A 17,119-nucleotide genomic window follows, 5' to 3' on the forward strand; every position below is an offset into this window, starting at 1 on the left:
ATACAGGATTCATTCGGTTGGGACACATTCGGGACTTGGGACAGGGCAAGATATTATTCATCACTATGCTCTCTCAATACTCGCGTTGATTCACAGGTTCTGACTACGATGTTCTGTTGTTCCCGAATATGCCTGCGCTGCATCCGCCGTGTCTTCTACCAAGATAATTCTCCATCGCTGCTGATCATCCTCCATCATCACCCTCAAATCCTGCTACCATCTCATCTCCTTGCGACTAGTCCCCCCTTCAAAAATACTCAGGCCGCTCCCACGCCACAATCTCCAGAACCCCATCCTTGACACACGCCGGCACCTTTCCGTCCTCGCCAAACTCAGCTGCCTCGAGCGCCGCCTTGGTCTCCCTCCACGGCACGTTAAAGATGCCCGAATTGATCCTGCACATGCGCACTTCTGTCACCTTAACCCCCTCCTCCGCGATCTGGCGCAGCAAGTCCCGCATCGCCGGCACCGTCAGTCGCAGAATCTCGCTCGGCGAGTCCACCCCGCGTCCGAACCGCCGACTGGTGTAGAGACACCCGACGTAATGACCCGGCCCTGTCTCACCGCCATCGCTCTCCTCTCCCTCCAGCTGCTCCTCATCCTTCTCAACCCCCTTCCCACTAGCAACCTCCTCCTTCCCCTTCCCCTTCCCACCAGCACCTAACAACCAACCTTCCAACCCCCCTTGCTTTCCCCTGCTGTTTGAACCCGAACCCGAACCCAGCACCAACCGCTGTTGCTGTTGACGACCAACAGCCCCATCCAGCGGGGGAATCAACTGCCCCGTCCCCGCCAACAGGACCGGCTTGCTGGCTCTACAATGCGCACGATACGCGCGGTACGCTTCCGGGTAGCGGTCCGCAAAAGCGGCCGCGATCCCGCCGCCCCAGACGCCGAGGGCGTTGCACGCGTGGATGAGCACGGCGCCGCGCGGGGCGGAGAAGAAGTCCCCTGCGCGGTCGAGGATGCGGATGCGGTAGCTCATTTTCTTGGGGTTGGTTTTGGGGGGTGTGGTGGCATCATCGGAAGTGGTGGTGGATGTGGTGGTGTCGTTGTCAGATGTTGGGGGAGAAGAGGTGGGGCCGGACGACGATGACGAGGACCGGGCAGTGGTGCTGGGGTTCGGGTTGGGTGCTGCTGTCAGTGGGAGGACGGTGGTAGTGCTGGTGGTGGTGTTAACGGTAGGGTTGGGGTTGGGTGTGTCGTCATCTTGTTGATGTTGAGTTTCATTCTTGACCTCATCCCCATCTTGCTGCTGGTCGGTGGCCACAGGCTGAGGTTGGTTGGTAATTTGCTGGTCAAGTTCAGCATGAGTCTTGTCGTCATCGAGGTGAGTAGAATTTGTGTTCTGAGATGTGTCCTGGTTGCCGTCGTCGGCCGAGACATGGTCGACTGCTGGTTTCTTCGGCTGGTCGTCCTTGAGGTCGCTTTGAACAGCCGGCTCCGGTTCCAGTTTCTTCTGCTCAGGTTTCGCGGCTGGTGTAAGCTGCAGGAAGCTGGTAATCTTGGTTTGCTTAGATCCGCGACCCCCTTCCTCTGCAGGCACCGACTCGGCGGGGCGTTTCTCAGGCATGACTGAAGATATTTTGATGGGATGACTAGTAGTGTTTCTCGGCGGTCAAAATTTGAAGTTGTTGAAGGGTTAAATTGGCGTGTTGTGTGTTGGTTGCAAGATGACGAAGGAGGAATGCCTTGTGTGTTGACAAAGTCGGCTGCCAAGTTACCAAGTCCAGGTTTGTTTTGGGTGTTTGTGCTGGGGGCCAGCTTATGCGTCGGCCCTGGTTGTTGACGACGAACCACTTCAGACGAGATCAAAGCAGACCGGAAACACCCTCCCCCATCAGTGCAACCGTGATTCCCGCAGTTAAACTTGGAGTTGCCAAAGAAGACCAATTCCTTTTTCAACTGAAGGCCGTTATTTCTCGCCTATGCCAAAACCATCCCGGTTTAGAGCCCTGCACCTCCCTTCACCACTTATACGCCCAACTTGACAAACAGTCGATGAGAATAACTAGGTGCAGATGGTTGATCAAATTCCGAGCCCATATGCGTCCATCCCTCTTCGGTGCTTTGTGTCAGACACAACATTACGTTATCCAACGAGTCGTGGTTGTTTCCAGGGGTCTTTGAGTGCGCCATCGCATGCCTCACGCAAGTGTCCCCCTAGTCTGAAGAACAAGGTATCTTACAGGCGTTGAGATGGGTATGAAGCCAAGGAGAATTACCTATCTCTTCCACCATGACTACTTATATTTTGTTGACTTCATTCAATCCAACCTAGCACCTTGATATTCTACACATCTAGGAACTACCGTACGTGGTAAACCTGACATTGACGAACGAAACCAAGCCATCTCCTTGCAAGCAAAGCAACCCATCTCGTTGTCTCTTCCCAATGTTCCCTCTCCCCTTTAACGCGGAACCAAGGTTCCGAGGCTTGACGCCTCAGAACTCATTCCTGACCGTCTCTAACTTGCCCTGACTTATTTTGCTCCATTCTCGTACCCGTCTTGGCCCATCCTGAGGACTGTATGATTAACCCGCCCCAACCTCATCAGCGGACCTGGACAAGATCATCAACAATGATTAAAAGAAAACCCAACACAGAGATGGCAATGGAGTGGCCAGTGCCATAACAAATGGAAAGAAGAACAACAACGAGAAAAGAAATCAACCCCAAAGCGGTGCCGCAACCTCCACCGCCCGCTCCACCACCGCCCTCACCCTGTCCGCAAACACTTTGTTCGCACACTCCACCTCCAACGACTCAAGCCAGACTTTAGCATCCAGCTTGTCATCGATCCGGACGCGGATACCAGGGACGGGGACACCGAGGCGGTGGAGGCGGGCCAGTTCCGCCTCCTTCTGCCGTTCTTTCTCCTTGTCGTCATCATCTCCTGGTTTTTGCAGTTGTTGTTCCTCTCCCGCCGACGATGATTCCGAGGCCTGTTCTGGCGAAGAGGCCTCGATCCGCGGAGGAGTCGGTGGGAGTTTCGGCTCGGCGATGGGTTCGACGTTGTCCGCGCCGAACTGCGCTTCGAGGAACATCATCAGGCGGTCGAGACGGTCGGCCGGGGAGAGGTTGGCGTGGGGGTTGTTGGAAGGGCGGTGGGCGAGTGTGCCGTGGGAGTGGGAGTGGGAGTGTTTGCTTGCCGAGCCTAGAATTGATCAAGTGGTTAGAAATGAAAACTGTCAAAGCAGGGGAGGTAAAGAAGAACGTACGCTTCACAGCCGCCGGGCTGCTCTCAATCCCGAGCAACACGGCCATTACCGCATCCGCGATGCCGTCGTTGAGCATGTTCCCTTCCCATTCAAGCTCGACTTCGCCGCTGGAGCGGTACCTCACCGTCACGCAGCCCATGACGAGGTACGCGGCGACAACCTCGTCGCGCTTGAACTCCTCATCAACCTGCTCCTCGTCATCTTCCATCTTGGTGTCGCCATCCCCATCGCTCTTGTCCTTGACATTTTGACGAGCCCCGCCCTCGGGCAACTCCTCCACGCTCCCAAACGTCCCCTCCAGACCCCACTTGATCAGATCGATCCCCGCAGCACTCAGCTTGAGCCGCTGCTTGCAGGCGATGGTGGTCGTTGTCAAACCGGCGTACTCCCGAAGGTCTTCCGGCGCCATGAGGGACATCTTGAAGTCGTTTTGGACGAGCACGCCGGTAATGAGCTGGGGTTCGCGAGGCGCGGATGGGTCTTCGGAGGCGACGGGTTGCGGCATGGACGCCAGCTTGCCCACCACCTTGGCGGTCTTGTCGGTCTTGAACGGGATGCGGAGTTCTTCGCAGTTGCGCGGGCTGTAGACTTTGATCTTGTCCTTGTCCTTTTTGCCGGCATTGAGTGAGAGGAGCTTGGACTTGAGGCGCATCATGTTGTGAACTTCGCCATGGACGAGGATCTAGGGGGGAGGGTGGTCAGTAAGAAATCGACAAGGTGAGGGAATCAAGATAATACGCACCACAACAGGAGCGCCAACTTCCTCGATAAACTCCCTATTCTCGGTGCCGTCGACGTGAGCAGCAAACGAAAACTCCTGGACGGTGCAGCGGCGCGGGATCAAAACCTTGTCGGAATCGCCGCCCGGCCCGCGCCGACCAGCGCCCGAAGGCCTCGTCATGACGGCCTGGATGTGATCCGGCTCCTGCATGAGCTGCTTGGCCATGGTCCCCTCGACGCTGTAACCCGTAATAATCACTCCGTTCTTCTCGCTCGGAGCCCAGCGCTCAAGCAGCTCGCGGCTGACACCATTCTGCAACATACCCGGGCTGGCCAGCATGACGCAACCGCCAACGTCGTCGAAGCGATCCAGATTCTTGAGCGAGCGGATGAACTTGAAGTCCCAAGGACCTCCGCCCTTAGCGGTGGCGTCCCCGGAAGCCTCGGCTTCGGCCATGCGCTCGCGGAAGAGGCGCTTGATGTTGTCGTTCATGGCGCCGACATATGTCTGGTAGACGAGCATGCACTTGCGGGCGAGGTTGCTGGCATAGTAGATGGGGTACTTTTGGTATTCCTTGTGCTTGGCCCAGTACTCATCGAGGATGAGGAGCAGTTCTTGGGCGCGGCCAAGGGCGAAGACGGGCATGAGGACACGACCGCCACGGTTGAGGATGCCAGTGACGGACTTCATGAGGGCCTGTTCACGCTCGAGACGAGGAACGTGCGAGGCAATGCCGTAGGTAGATTCGGTGATCAGGACGTCGATCTTGACGCCCTTTGGTACCTCAGCGGACACGAGATGACGGTCTTGTTCTCGTGAATAGTCACCGGTAAAGAGAATGTTGAGGCCGGCGATCTCGATGAGGAACATGGCGGCGCCGAGGACATGGCCGGCAGGATACGGGGTGATGCGGATGGACGAGATGGTGTGGGTGGTGTGGTAGTCGATCGCCTCGATCATGGGGAAAGTGTTGAGATGGTCTTGCTCGGTGTAGACGAGCTGGGTGGTGGGGTTGGATGACGTGTTGCCGACGCGAACGCTGTCTTGGATAAGCCATTTGTAAATGGCCTTGGTCGGATGTGTCATGAAGACGCGGCCGCGGAAGTTGGTCTTGGCCAGGACGTATGGTAATGAGGCAGCATGGTCGATATGGAAACTAGACGGTCAGCACGCGTTCGTTCGTATCAACACAGGCATCGGGGAGGTGATGGATGATGGAAGGAAGGGGGAGATGGCTGGAGAGGATGTGTGGCAGCATGGCAGACAGACGGTGGGGAGACAGGGAGCAGCGAAGAGGGTCATGGGATTCAAAATGTTCATGTAGTATTTGGACTCTGAGTACACAGGTATATACACACACATGCGTTGATGTGGCAGCATGAGATGTACATGCCGTAGAGGGGCGAGGAGGCCAACAGAGGGACGGTCTGGGGTGTCCAGGTTGTCCATGGCTACCTCGGCGTCCAGCAATGCAGAAACCCGCCTCTTGCCCTGGCCATGTCCCGTCTAACTGGTCGCTGGGGGGGGGGAGTTCACTGGGAGATACTTACTGGCTGATGAGAAGCACATCCACTTGGCTGAGGTCGAAGTCATCGAAGAAAGGGAGGGCTGCCAGGCCGTCGTATGCTGGATGTTGTCCAGCATCAAGCTGGAAACACGAGGCTGTCAGCGAGCGAGAAGGGGAATAAAACCGAGAACTACGCACCATGACTGTCTTGCCCTTGTACTGAATGATGTGACACGAACGGCCGACCTCATTTCCACCACCAAGGCACAAAAACATCAGCTCATCTGACGGGTCGACAGGCTCCTCTGGCGCGGCCGAAGCCATGGCTGAGGCCTTCCGTTTGGAAGCCATGACGGTGGGAAGCCGAGGATGACTGCTGACGGATGTATATGGAAAGCTGATGGCCTTGTTTGAGCAAGCCTCGGTGCTGATTTACTTCAGGCAACTCTTGATGCTCAAGGCAACGGAATGAGTGCCGCAGAACCTCTGTATCTTTGCCAAAACAATCCTAAGTCCGACCGACTGGAAGCCGTACTTCTGTGACCTGTTTGCTGTCTCTGTGAGAGTCGCCCAGCTTCTTGCTGCCACCAGGTTCGGCACGTGCAATGATCAGAAATCAAAAGAGAAAAAGGGTATTATGATAATGGAAAGACAATGAAATGAAATGAAATGGCTCCGCGACAATCTGCGACAATGGGCCCAATTGTGAAGGTGCAGGCGCTGATATTGTGAATTTCCGCGTCGTCGGTGAGATTGATTGGATTGTTGTCGTGTGAAGTCGACGGCCAATTCCATTTCCCTGAAGTGTTGTTGAATGGAGCTTGGACTGACGTTGAAAAGTGGGCCTGAGAGTGGGTCTCCTCTGCTTGCGCTCTGACCCACTTCAGCCGCGCCAAGCAGCCAAGAGCCAAGCCTGGACTTTTCCTCTTCCAACCCACTTTCTCTCTTCTCAGCCTTTCCCGGCTTTCTCAGCTTCCACGCACTTTCTCAGCCGCGCAGTTCTCGTTTCCTCATTCGCCTTTTTTCATCCTTGACCCATCCTCGACCCATTTCTCTCACGTGACACATTCTCGCGCGGCAGACTCAACAACGAGGCAGCATTCGCGAGTTTTGAACCCGACCGCATCAATCGATCCAGCGACGCGCGCCCATTTCTACGGCGCCCACATTCGCCCACCCATCGAATACTCGAATCCTCGACCCCGCGCGCGATCGCCCAACCCGAAAATCACCTCCGAGTCGACGGCGCGACAAAAACCAGCGACGGGAACTTCGTTGGATGGGCTACTGCTGGTCCAGAGCCGAGGTCGGAATCGCAGGGTCGCCAGCCCGCGTTTAAGACCGACAGGTCCGACGAGTGAGGAGAAATAGCAAGAGAGTCGGAAATCCACCAGGAAGTCAGGAAACTGCGCGAAGCAGAAATCTGCGAAACCCACCGACCGACCAACCGACTTCGCGTTTCTGCTCGCGACGAAAAATCGAGAAACTGACAACAAAGCCACATCACCCCAATCTCGACTTCATTCTCTCGATTTTTCGACCACAAAGCTTCCACACCTTTTCCCTCTCCACTCTCCTTCACTCTCTCGCTTCGACTCGAAATCGCGTCGGTTTTCCATTCCTGCAACACCCCACCAAGTTTCCGCCTCTCAAGGTTTAGATTCGCGACTCCCCGCGACTTCAACAACACGACCTCCAAAACTTCACCGACTTTGACACACATCTCTCAACAAGCAACCATGGCTCAGCCCCAGTCCCAGGCGCCACAGGCGCATCATCAGAGCATTCAACAGATGCAGCAGCAAATGCAGATGCAGCAAATGCAACAAATGCAGCAACAGATGCAACAGCGCCCTCCCTTCCCACAGGCTCAGCATGCTCCGGCTGCTCCGAATCTCCAACAGCAGCAGCTGCAACAACAACAGCAGCAGCTCCAACAACAACAACAGCAGCAGCCCGGATTTGCCATGCCTCCCAACAAGAGGCCGCGCATGTCGCCTACCTCTCCTCCGCCTGTCACCCAGCCTTCGTACGCCGCCACTCCGTACGCAACCACTCCTCAGATGCAGTCCTCCACTCCCGCGCCGACTGCGTCACCTGCCACCTATACCAACCTCGCACCTCCTCCGTCTCAATACATGTCCTACACCAACGGTGCTTCGCCGGCTCAATCTCCGGCTCCCACCCACGCGCCGTCGCCCGCGCAGCCTCCCACCCAGCTGCCGGTCCAAGCTCCTGCGAACCCGACCTCCGCCGCTCCATCGGCCACCCCGTCGGCGGCACCCTCACCTGCCCCGCTCCTCTCGCTGCCGGAAACCCGGCCTGTCCAGACCCCCACGCCAACCCCGCTGAGTCTTCCCTCCACGGCGCCTCCCCCCACTTCGCAGCCGTTTGCGACCGCCGTCATGACTCCTATCGGCCCTCCGCCCCAGTCTACGCCCGGCCCCATGGCCCCGCCTTCGAAACCTCCTGCGAGGGACACACCGGTCAAGGAAATCGAGTATGACATCCAGGACAGTCTCGCAGGCACTAACATTGACTTGCGCGCCGAGGAGCAATTTCTCTCCGATTTCTATGCTGGTTCTTTCACCGAAGACACCCGGACTGGCTTCCCGGCTAATGCCCCGGGCGGCAGAGGCAGTTTCTATGGTGCCGGTTTGGCGAACCAGCCTGGCGAGGCCACCGAGATGAGCCAGGAGGCATACGAGGCCGAGCTTGCTCGGCGTGCCTGGGACGAGGCGGCCCGCAGACTTGCCATCTCCCGCCTCAATGAGCTCAATGATCCATTCCTCAGCATCGCCAACCTTCATCACCGCATGGACAAGATCGCCAAGGAGTTTGGTCTCAGCCTCAATCACGACCTGAAGAATGCTAATCCTCTCGGAAAGCTGCGCCCGGCTCAGGAAGTCGCTCCTCCCAAGGTCACCGTGTCAACACAGCCGGGTCCTGACGGCACCATGGTTGTAACCACGGGCTCCTTCCTTCCCCATGACGCCTATCTGGTTGACCAGTTGGCTCTCTTATCCCTAGCGACCAGGCACCGCCTGCGGGAACTCCTCGAGGACGCCGACCTTGTCGCTCGTCATCGTCAGACGACATCTCATGGAGAGATTCCTGCGGAATGGGCTGATGTCGCGGTGCCTCTTCGGACTGGCCTTGACTCGCTTCCTGACGACACCGTAAACGGGATTTCGCGGAAGCGTATGTTCATTTGTGTTTGACTCTCTCTGTTTTTGATCGCTAACCTTCTCCCATAGGCTCCTACGACGACTATTCCTCTGGCCAGGCCATGCAGAAGGGCGCTAAGCACGGCCCTCGCAATCTAATGGAAGCCGTACGCGAGCATGCCCGGCTGGATCGCGACATTGAAGAGGCCCGTCTCCGCAAACGCCAAAAGCGCCTGAACCCCGAGCCCGCTAAGGACAGCTCGCGCGCCGGCTCTGCCGCTCCCAGCGCCCCTAAGGATGGCGCCGCTCCCGAGACCGAGCCTGCACCTACCAAGGCCCCGACCAAGAAGGAGCTGAAGAAGAGCGCCAAGCTCGCCGAAGCCTCCAGCATCGCCTCTACCAACCAAACCCTCAGCACCGTCATGGGCGGCTTCGGTCGCAAGAAGAGAAAGGAATACACGTGGATGCAGAAAGCCACCACCAGTACGCCCAGCACGCCCAAGGCTAGCGGCAGCTCTGCGGGCGGTGGTGATAGCGGCAGCGGTGCCGGTGGCGATGGAGGCGCCAACAAGGCTCCGGAGAAGACCACTCTCACGGCCGACCCGAGATACCCACGCCTCGGCACGTGGCGCGAGGATAAGGAAAAAGGCAAAAACATCCAGCTGCGAGATTGGCTTGTCGCCCTCGAAATGGACGGCATCGAGATCAGGGCGATCCAGGACGCGTACCTTAGGCTGGACTCGTCACTGCCCCGCGACCGCAGCTAGGTGCACAAGTGGCGCTCGCTCATGTGGCATCGTCAGCAGGCGCGTCTCGAGATGCGAGAGCAGCTGCAGAGGGCCGCTGAGTGTTGATCCACTGGAGAAGCGGTTAGGGGTTTGTGATTGGGAGCGTTCTGGATGGGAAAAATAACGGCCTTTGTTCATGAATATTGTTGACGATAACAACCGTCGTCCGAGAAGGACACAAGGGCGATTTCGATCCTCGGCTGGCCGCGTTTTGAACTTCGATTTTTCGACGATTCACAGAGCACCACATCGAAGTCACCGACATCACCGACATGCCCGCACATGAGAGCGAGAGAAAGTTTGGCTCTTGTTCGATGTCTTGTCTTCTATTTTTTCCCCTTTCGTCTTTCAGGCTTCCTGTTTTTCATACCTTTTTTAGTCACTTTGTTTTCCTTCTTCACAGCACCAGCCTGGCGTTCTCAGCATATCGGGGATTACATGGAGAGGGTGAACGGCGGGAATGGTCGGTTTGTCTTAATTTTTTTCACTCATCATGATGGTGTCTCTTGGGGGGAGGATCAGTTCGGAGATGGGGTTCATCAGGTTTTCGACCGGGTTTGGCTGAGAGGGAAAGACAAGACGAGACGAGACGAGGACGATTGGGCGCTGCTGCTGTTTTCATTCCTGTCATTTAGCATTGGTTTCTTGTCTGCTCTTCCACCATTCTTTCTGTCCGCCTGCCTGCCCGCTCGCTGGCGTTTTCCGCCTTCTCTTTCATCCTTTTCTCTGCTTTTATTTTCCTTTCGCCGAAGTGCCGCCTCTCCCCTCACTCAGTCTTTCCCCCTCCCTACAATTTTCTCTCCCCCCAGCTCTTCCTTCTCATCTCCCCTTTTCCCTCACCCTCCTTCTCACCATCCTTCTTCCCCTCATTCTCTGTCTTGCTCCTCTTCTCTCCTCTCCTCCTCCTGCTCCTCCTCCTCTCCCTCTCCTCCCCTCCCTCCTCAGCTGGGAATCAACGACGGGGGAGGGGACCTCAACACACACATTCAAAAGGAGGAGGAGGATGAGGAAATTTGTTCTTTCTCCTCATCTTTCCCCTCCCTCCTCGACTGGGAGTTATCGAGGGGGAGGTGACCTCAACGCATTCAGCAGGAGGAGGAGAAGAGATACTCGACACATCCAAGATGAAGAGGAGCAAGAATTCAGACATGTCCAGGAGGAGGGGAAGAAATCAGCTCATCTCGAAGGAGGAGGGTGGAGGATTCTACATCTTAAAGGGGGGACAAGGGCCTCGACACATTCGGCAGGGGGAAGAGAAAACATCCAGCACTCTCCCGGGGAGGGAGGAAAAGACTCGACACACGACACACAACGAGGGGGGGGGAACTCGGCAAGCACATTCCTACCGGCACCTCAGGGAAGGATATTAGCAGAGGAGAAGAGGGGTGAAACATTGATCATCTTTGCAACGACGGCGGGCGCGTGGAATAGCGGAGGAGGTGGAGGAGCAGACGAGTTCCGAGCCATGCTTTGGCGGGACATGAGGTAATGCTCTTGGGTGCTCCTGGATGCTTCAGCGAGGGACCTGGCGAATTTGGGATGGAACGATAATGCGTTTGGTATGGAGGGGGTTCATTGTGGGTTGGGGGGAGGATTTCGGGGAGGGGTTTGTTTTCATCCCGCGAAGCGGTCCCAGCAATGAGCAAAGAAGGGCATCGGACTGGAAGGGATGCATTGGGAGATGGTCTATGTATTTATGTTTAGAGTCACAGCAGCAGCGGCCATTTGATGGTTGGCGGGGAGAAATGAGACGTGAGACGCCCCTATGAGAGGCGTGAATTATGTACAAACTGATGAGTCTCTCCAGGTTGGGCCCTGGTTGTCAGTGAAGTTGTGTCAAGCCATGAATGAGTGCAGGGAGTTGAGAGACACCGGGTTGCAACTCATCCCATCAGTTCCGCATACTGGATGTTGTTTAGACTTCTTGTTATCTATTTTGCTTCCGTACACACTCCGCCAGTGTCCCCCTGCTGATTGTGAGATGTTGGGATGGATGCCAGGCTTTGAAGCAATACTTGATTCATATTGTTGAGTTTCTGATGGCAACCCGACCAAGCCACCAACTCGGTCCGGTAAGTCTCCAAGCTACAGCAAGTCGAGAGATATTCAACAACCTGGAAGACCAAGCAAATGCTCTAGATTCGCTTCCTCCCCGTTCTCCTGTTGATGTTGAAATGATTTTGACCCGGCAAGTCTGAGGTCTCCGCAACGTAGCAGCATATGAGGTGAAGTGTGGACACCTGATTCCCAATCAGGCAATTACCTGATCACAGCGCCAGTGGTTTAGTGGTAAAATTCATCGTTGCCATCGATGAGCCCCGCGTTCGATTCGCGGCTGGCGCAAATCTTTTTACTTTTTATGCCTCCTCGGGCTTGTTCTGTTTCTCGTGTTGAAGACCGTTTTGTGTTTTGCTATTAATTATTCATTGGCTTTTTCTTTTGTTACCGTAATGTGGTGGTTGATGTTCATGCTTGACTGCTGTCGTCTAGATATTATGTCACCTTGGGGATGATGTTGACCAGTCCGTTTATGATGGCATACGTATGGCAGTGGTAGTTTGCTTTCATCGGCTTCATTAGCCGCGGGGTTATGAGAGGGTGATGTCTTCAGCTGTTGCGAGGCCTTGTTGATGGGTTCAGCATCTAGGAAGAAGGGCACCAGGCTATACTTATGTGGACCTGGGAAGAGGTTTAACGTTCCGGTTCTCACTTCCTCATGGAAACATAGATAGGCCTTGCTTGGGAGAAGATGGACAACTTTTCCCTCCATAGTGATGGTCGATAACAGCCGTTGAGTGTTGACTTGTTCGTTCATGTGAAGTAGATAGTTCAGTGCGTCTTGAGAACCTGCAGATATTGGGATCTGGAATGCTATGACACGAGCAACAATTACCATGACAACCCCTTCGAGACTAGGGAATTGCTCGTTCAAATATCCTCAGCACTCAGGACAACTCCTAAGCTGCTTCCAGAACCGCAACGTGTAGTTCACTAGGGCAGTTCCCTCCCTGGAGACGCCATCTAACATACACAACACCTGGCTGAGACGGCGTGGAGACCTTGACCCTATTGTATCTCCATCCTCAGTAAGCTTCGCTCTAGACTCTATGCCATGGACTGACCATTCTGGCGTCAATCTTCAAGAAGTCGATGTCATAGGAGCGCAACGATCGCACTGTTTGATCGGGGAACAGCATGCTTCTGGCTACAGTTGGTTCCCATTGGCAAGACCAACGACACTCACCGTCCACGAACGTTGCCAGAGGTTGTGTGTATCTAGAAGCCATGCCGGCGCAGGACATGGTCGTGACGGACCGGGAGTCTTGCGGTTTGCGTCACGATCGTTTGGCCGCGCACCGCCCTAATCGAGCTGTTACGGATGTTTGGTCGAGTATTCTTCAGAAACAGGTCATGTCAGCGAACAACCTCTTGGACAAGATAGCTGATGACTGCTCTGGAACATTGTGACGCCCTGGGATATATATACCTAGCTCGGATGCCTGGAAGACGCTGCCACACACACATCTTTAATCTCTAGTATGTATTCTGTCCCTTCCCGAGAACACAATATCTGCGTCTCAAAGCAGAGCCACTGCATTGATACATCTCACTATACTTGCCACCAGCCGACCATAGCCGCAGATGTGGTACTATGCATGCGGTCGCACGGATTATAGCCTTGATAATCCCATCACCTGAACCCAGCTACCACGGTTATAGACATATGCATTGTGCGACACGATGCGACTCTCTGTAAGTTTGTGTTTGTGTTCCCACCGTCTGGGCAAAGGCTGGGACATGACAACCTCGGGGAGTCAGTTTCGCCGGAGGGTTGTAGTACAGAGAAGAGGAAGAAGATCCAAGACTATTACTCCATATCACCGAGGCATCGATATTGTTGGTGAAGTGAACAGCAAGACTCGGGGTGGCTGTGTTGTCCGGCACCGTTCTCTCCGACAAGATCTATTTGCCTGCTTTTCTGTGTACTCTGTACATGAGCGTGCTAGACCAAATATTGTGATAACAATGTCAAAGACTGAGAGATGATACTTGGCTTGCTTCCACAGCACTCGACCCAAGTGTGTGAGTGCTAACTGCCTAACTACCAACCAACCAACCTGTAGTAATAAATAGATGCATGGATGGATCGCCGGGGAAGTTTGGTTCGACCCAAACTCGCGTCAACCTGGAACCATGGACGCGCACACTCCTTGCGAACTCGGGGACGCAGAGTAACCTCGGTCGCAACGGTGCATATGGACATCATGTCAGCCGTCGATCCGTTTTCTCATATTCCACGGAAATGGACAAGGCTGACACCAGGTCATCAAAAGACACGTTAACGCTCATTTCCCTTGTTACCTCATGCGTAACAACGGCACAGACGGGTCGGTAGTCGAACCGGTCAAGTCCACTTTACTCGACACGACTCGACGCGATGACTCACAAGTCGAGGATGAATTTCCCGACCATCTGTAGGTCTCAAGTTTTACCAGCACTTACCGTGGTTTTCCGCTACACTACCTAATAGGCCCTGCTGTTAAGAGTCCGTGCCCATCAGCAATCTCGTGCACCATCTGAAAACAGCACACGGCAAGGTAGTGTACGGTACCCGGCTGGGCAAAAGTACCGGAACTAGCACTACGCATGTCCAGTTTCTAGCCACTGAGCTCCTGACGGCATCACCATTGCTAGGTCCCCTGGTCTAGTGTAGGAGAAGCCGGGTTTGATTCGAGAACTAACTATCCAGAGTACCTCCAGCGAGAAATCATCGTCTCACAAGAGCAGAGTTTGTTCGGCAACCCGATGGCTGAGAACACAGACACACACCAGTTCGTGTCCGTTCCTGAGGCCGACCAGCGAGACCCCGACGGAAAAAATCCCGCGTTGTTGGTTGCCGTTGTGAACCTGGATCCCAGCCCTGCTGGGCTTGCTTACACGGTTGTCTCCGGACGAACCGGTGAAGGGGGCATGCCGAATCCTTCCTTCGGATTCATGGCCGAATAAGTACACTAAGTACGGCGAAACCCGCTCGGACCTTCTGGTGGTGGTGTGATGCTGTTGCGCGAGTCTTTTCTGTGATGTTTTGTTGGTCCAGCTGGACAGTATGTAGTGTACAGAGTCATGATGGTCCATGTCATGGTGTTGTTTGCTGTGTCCATGGTTTGTCATACGTCGCTTGGCTTCCCACGTGTCTGAGCAGGTAAGGAGGCAATCGTTTTGCCACCTCCTGAGGGACAAGGCTGGGCATTGAACTCACTGAGATGTTCCATACCGACGGCGAACACCTAACGGCCAATAGTTCTGTCGGCGAGGCTTAGAGAGTAAAACTAATGTCAAAACATAGGGGTCAATCGTTGCTACGGAAGACTTCCAGAACAATGAGGATTGTCGCCCCCTTCGACACTATCGTGTCCTATCTCGATCGTCGTGAAGTTCTGGACCATAACGGGGCTGGTGGTTAACTAACTATCGAGGCGAAAGATCCACCGATCGGCGACAGAAGACCCGAACGAAAGAAAAAAGAGCGTGGAAAGAAGAAAAATCAGCATCCTCTAGCAAATCAGCTAGTTCCACCACTTCCATCCGGAATCCTATCCGGAATCCATCCGGAGCCCTTCCGGCCGTTCCACTCTACCGAACCACCGAACAAGCGAGTGACAAAAGAAAAGAAGTGGGAGAAGAAGTGAAAACGAACTCGCCGTTTCCCCAGACGTTCCGAGGATTCGGGCCTTTGGTTGGGGGTTTCACTTGATTGAAGTGGACTGGGCTTGGCTGGGCTGGGCGAACTGGACCCCCCTGTCTCACGGAAGACTGTCCCGGTGCCGTGCACGGACAAGAAAAAGAAAAAGAAAAGAAAAGCGGGCAAAATACCCGAGTTACTTCTGGCCACGGAGCGAAGAAGAAAAAGTCCTGCAAATTATCCCTGATTATTTTCATCCCTCGAACACAAAGCGTGCCGTCGGTAACACAGTAAGCTGGTGGAACTATGTTGGATGTGGAGCATTACTTTTTGTGAATCACCAAGGTAGAAGATGTCGTCCTTACACGCATCATCGGAGTGTAACGCAGCAGACAAGCAAACGGCCGCAAAACCACTCAGCAAGACGTCTGGCCAAGAAAAACAAAGAGCGAAAACCTTTATCAATAGTCCTAAAATACACAGTATGAAACAAAAAAATCAACAAAGTGAAAATTTTCGCTCCAAGAGTGAGCACCATGATCGAGAACCATGTTTTATTGGTAGCGGAGCGGAATAGCTGCACAAGCGGAATGCTAAGCCCCCAATATTTCTCCATCCTCCATGTGCGGCCCCATCATAACGGTCGATGACTGAAGAGCCGAGAGCCTTGGCTACTTACGATCCTGCTCACGGGAAAAAGCTGTTGGTCTTGTGAACGTGAGGTGTCTGTGTGCCCGTCTCAGGTGAAGCAAGGTGAGTCAAGGTGAGAGTGCCCACATCCACATATTACCCAAGTTGTTGACCGGCGAATAGAACTGGAAACAAGGTTTTTGGCTGCAAGAAAAATCTTTTTTTTTTACCGTCTTCCCCTTCCCGGGACAAGTTCCCGAACAGGGTGACCGGAGGAAGCAGGTGTGTGGGAGCTGTCCACTGGGCAGAGAGACCTGAGGGTGGGTGGGTGTGAGTGACAGACAAGGGTCAAGATAGTTCTTGGGTGGGATGCAACGGAGGTGAAGAGTGAACGGTTGGTGTCCCAGGGCAAGCTTCATCAGTGGATCCATCGATTGCTTCCATGCGTGTTTCCAGAAGTTTTCCATCCCCGGACCGAACACGCAAGGGGTGGTCGACCTCCTGGCCGCAGCACAGCCCGCTTCGACCCGTTCCTGGCAAAGAGGCCAAGGCCAAGTTTGGAAAGGCAAGCTTGGGGATCCGCACGGGTCGCGTGGTGCAGCAGAGCAAGGGGGTGCTGGGTGGGAGGTGCCCACCGACCGACAGCAGCGCTTTTGGGAATGGACGGGAAAACCAAACCATGGATCCACCGTCCGAGACCCCCTTGTCCGGGTCATCTCGTTCGGGCCGTGGTGCAGCACATGAGACGTTTTGGCTAAGCTGTGTTGGTGCGAAATTTGGGGACGGTGGTCGAAGCGCAATTTGCCCATCCAGATTGCGGCCTGTCAACACAGTGAAGAAGTTGACGTCTGTAGTTGTGGTTGTTGCAGTTCACACATGGTGGTGGTGGTGGTTGCTGGCGTTGATTCTCTCAGGCTCACCAGAGAGAGGCCCGCGACGGCACGCTCCCAACCGATATGCAGACAACTCCGTGCCCGAAGCCCAGTGCCCGTGGTGGCGTCCGCCATGGCGTGAGCAGAGGTGTGAAATGCTGTGTTTTCGCTGCAGGCACAACAACAACACACACAGTGACATGTTGGAACTAGTGTCGCTTTTGACAGAAGACACCGTGGGCAATCAACATCTCAGACACACAAGAATCACCGGGACTCCACCCACCTCTCCATCCTGACGGTTCCTGTGGGGATTGCTTGATTTCGATGCGCCATGGCGATGGGCGGCCGCCTTCTCAAAGCAGTCTAGCCTCATCGTCGCCAAAGATTCCGTCGGGTCTTCTGGAAATTTTTTGGGATCCAAGGTTGGGACGCATTGCTGTTTCGGGACGCAGGTGAGGCAATCCTGTGGGTCTGGTCCGTTTCTGTCAGCCAGGATGACCTCCGTTTTCTTCCTTCACTTGTGCCC

The 17,119-nt window shown here is 54.8% G+C and overlaps 4 protein-coding genes and 1 non-coding gene across 5 annotated transcripts; 3 read left to right on the plus strand and 2 right to left on the minus strand.

Annotated features, from left to right (window-relative positions):
- Positions 1-247: 247 nt before the first annotated feature.
- VTJ04DRAFT_8568 (uncharacterized protein) lies at positions 248-1,573 on the minus strand (the record flags this gene model as incomplete). Its single annotated transcript, XM_069367018.1, has 1 exon — positions 248-1,573. One exon carries the CDS (start codon positions 1,571-1,573, stop codon positions 248-250), a length of 1,326 nt encoding a protein of 441 aa, XP_069215389.1.
- Positions 1,574-2,670: 1,097 nt separating this feature from the next.
- Positions 2,671-5,801, minus strand: VTJ04DRAFT_8569 (uncharacterized protein; the record flags this gene model as incomplete). Its single annotated transcript, XM_069367019.1, has 5 exons — positions 2,671-3,158; positions 3,223-3,904; positions 3,965-5,099; positions 5,494-5,591; positions 5,649-5,801. The coding sequence occupies 5 exons, from the start codon at positions 5,799-5,801 to the stop codon at positions 2,671-2,673; spliced, it is 2,556 nt and encodes an 851-aa protein (XP_069215390.1).
- A 1,388-nt stretch (positions 5,802-7,189) lies between these two features.
- On the plus strand, positions 7,190-9,384 carry VTJ04DRAFT_8570 (uncharacterized protein; the record flags this gene model as incomplete). The annotated part of the gene is made up of 2 exons (XM_069367021.1): positions 7,190-8,651; positions 8,708-9,384. 2 exons carry the CDS (start codon positions 7,190-7,192, stop codon positions 9,382-9,384), a joined length of 2,139 nt encoding a protein of 712 aa, XP_069215391.1.
- Positions 9,385-9,687: 303 nt separating this feature from the next.
- Positions 9,688-10,479, plus strand: VTJ04DRAFT_8571 (uncharacterized protein; the record flags this gene model as incomplete). Its single annotated transcript, XM_069367022.1, has 1 exon — positions 9,688-10,479. The coding sequence occupies one exon, from the start codon at positions 9,688-9,690 to the stop codon at positions 10,477-10,479; it is 792 nt and encodes a 263-aa protein (XP_069215392.1).
- Positions 10,480-11,677: 1,198 nt separating this feature from the next.
- Positions 11,678-11,748, plus strand: VTJ04DRAFT_t114. Its single transcript has one exon. It is a non-coding gene; the product is annotated as a tRNA-Gly (tRNA).
- Positions 11,749-17,119: the final 5,371 nt, after the last annotated feature.

This window comes from Mycothermus thermophilus (assembly GCF_041956435.1).
Source record: "Mycothermus thermophilus strain CBS 625.91 unplaced genomic scaffold VTJ04scaffold_6, whole genome shotgun sequence".
NCBI lineage: Eukaryota > Fungi > Ascomycota > Sordariomycetes > Sordariales > Chaetomiaceae > Mycothermus > Mycothermus thermophilus.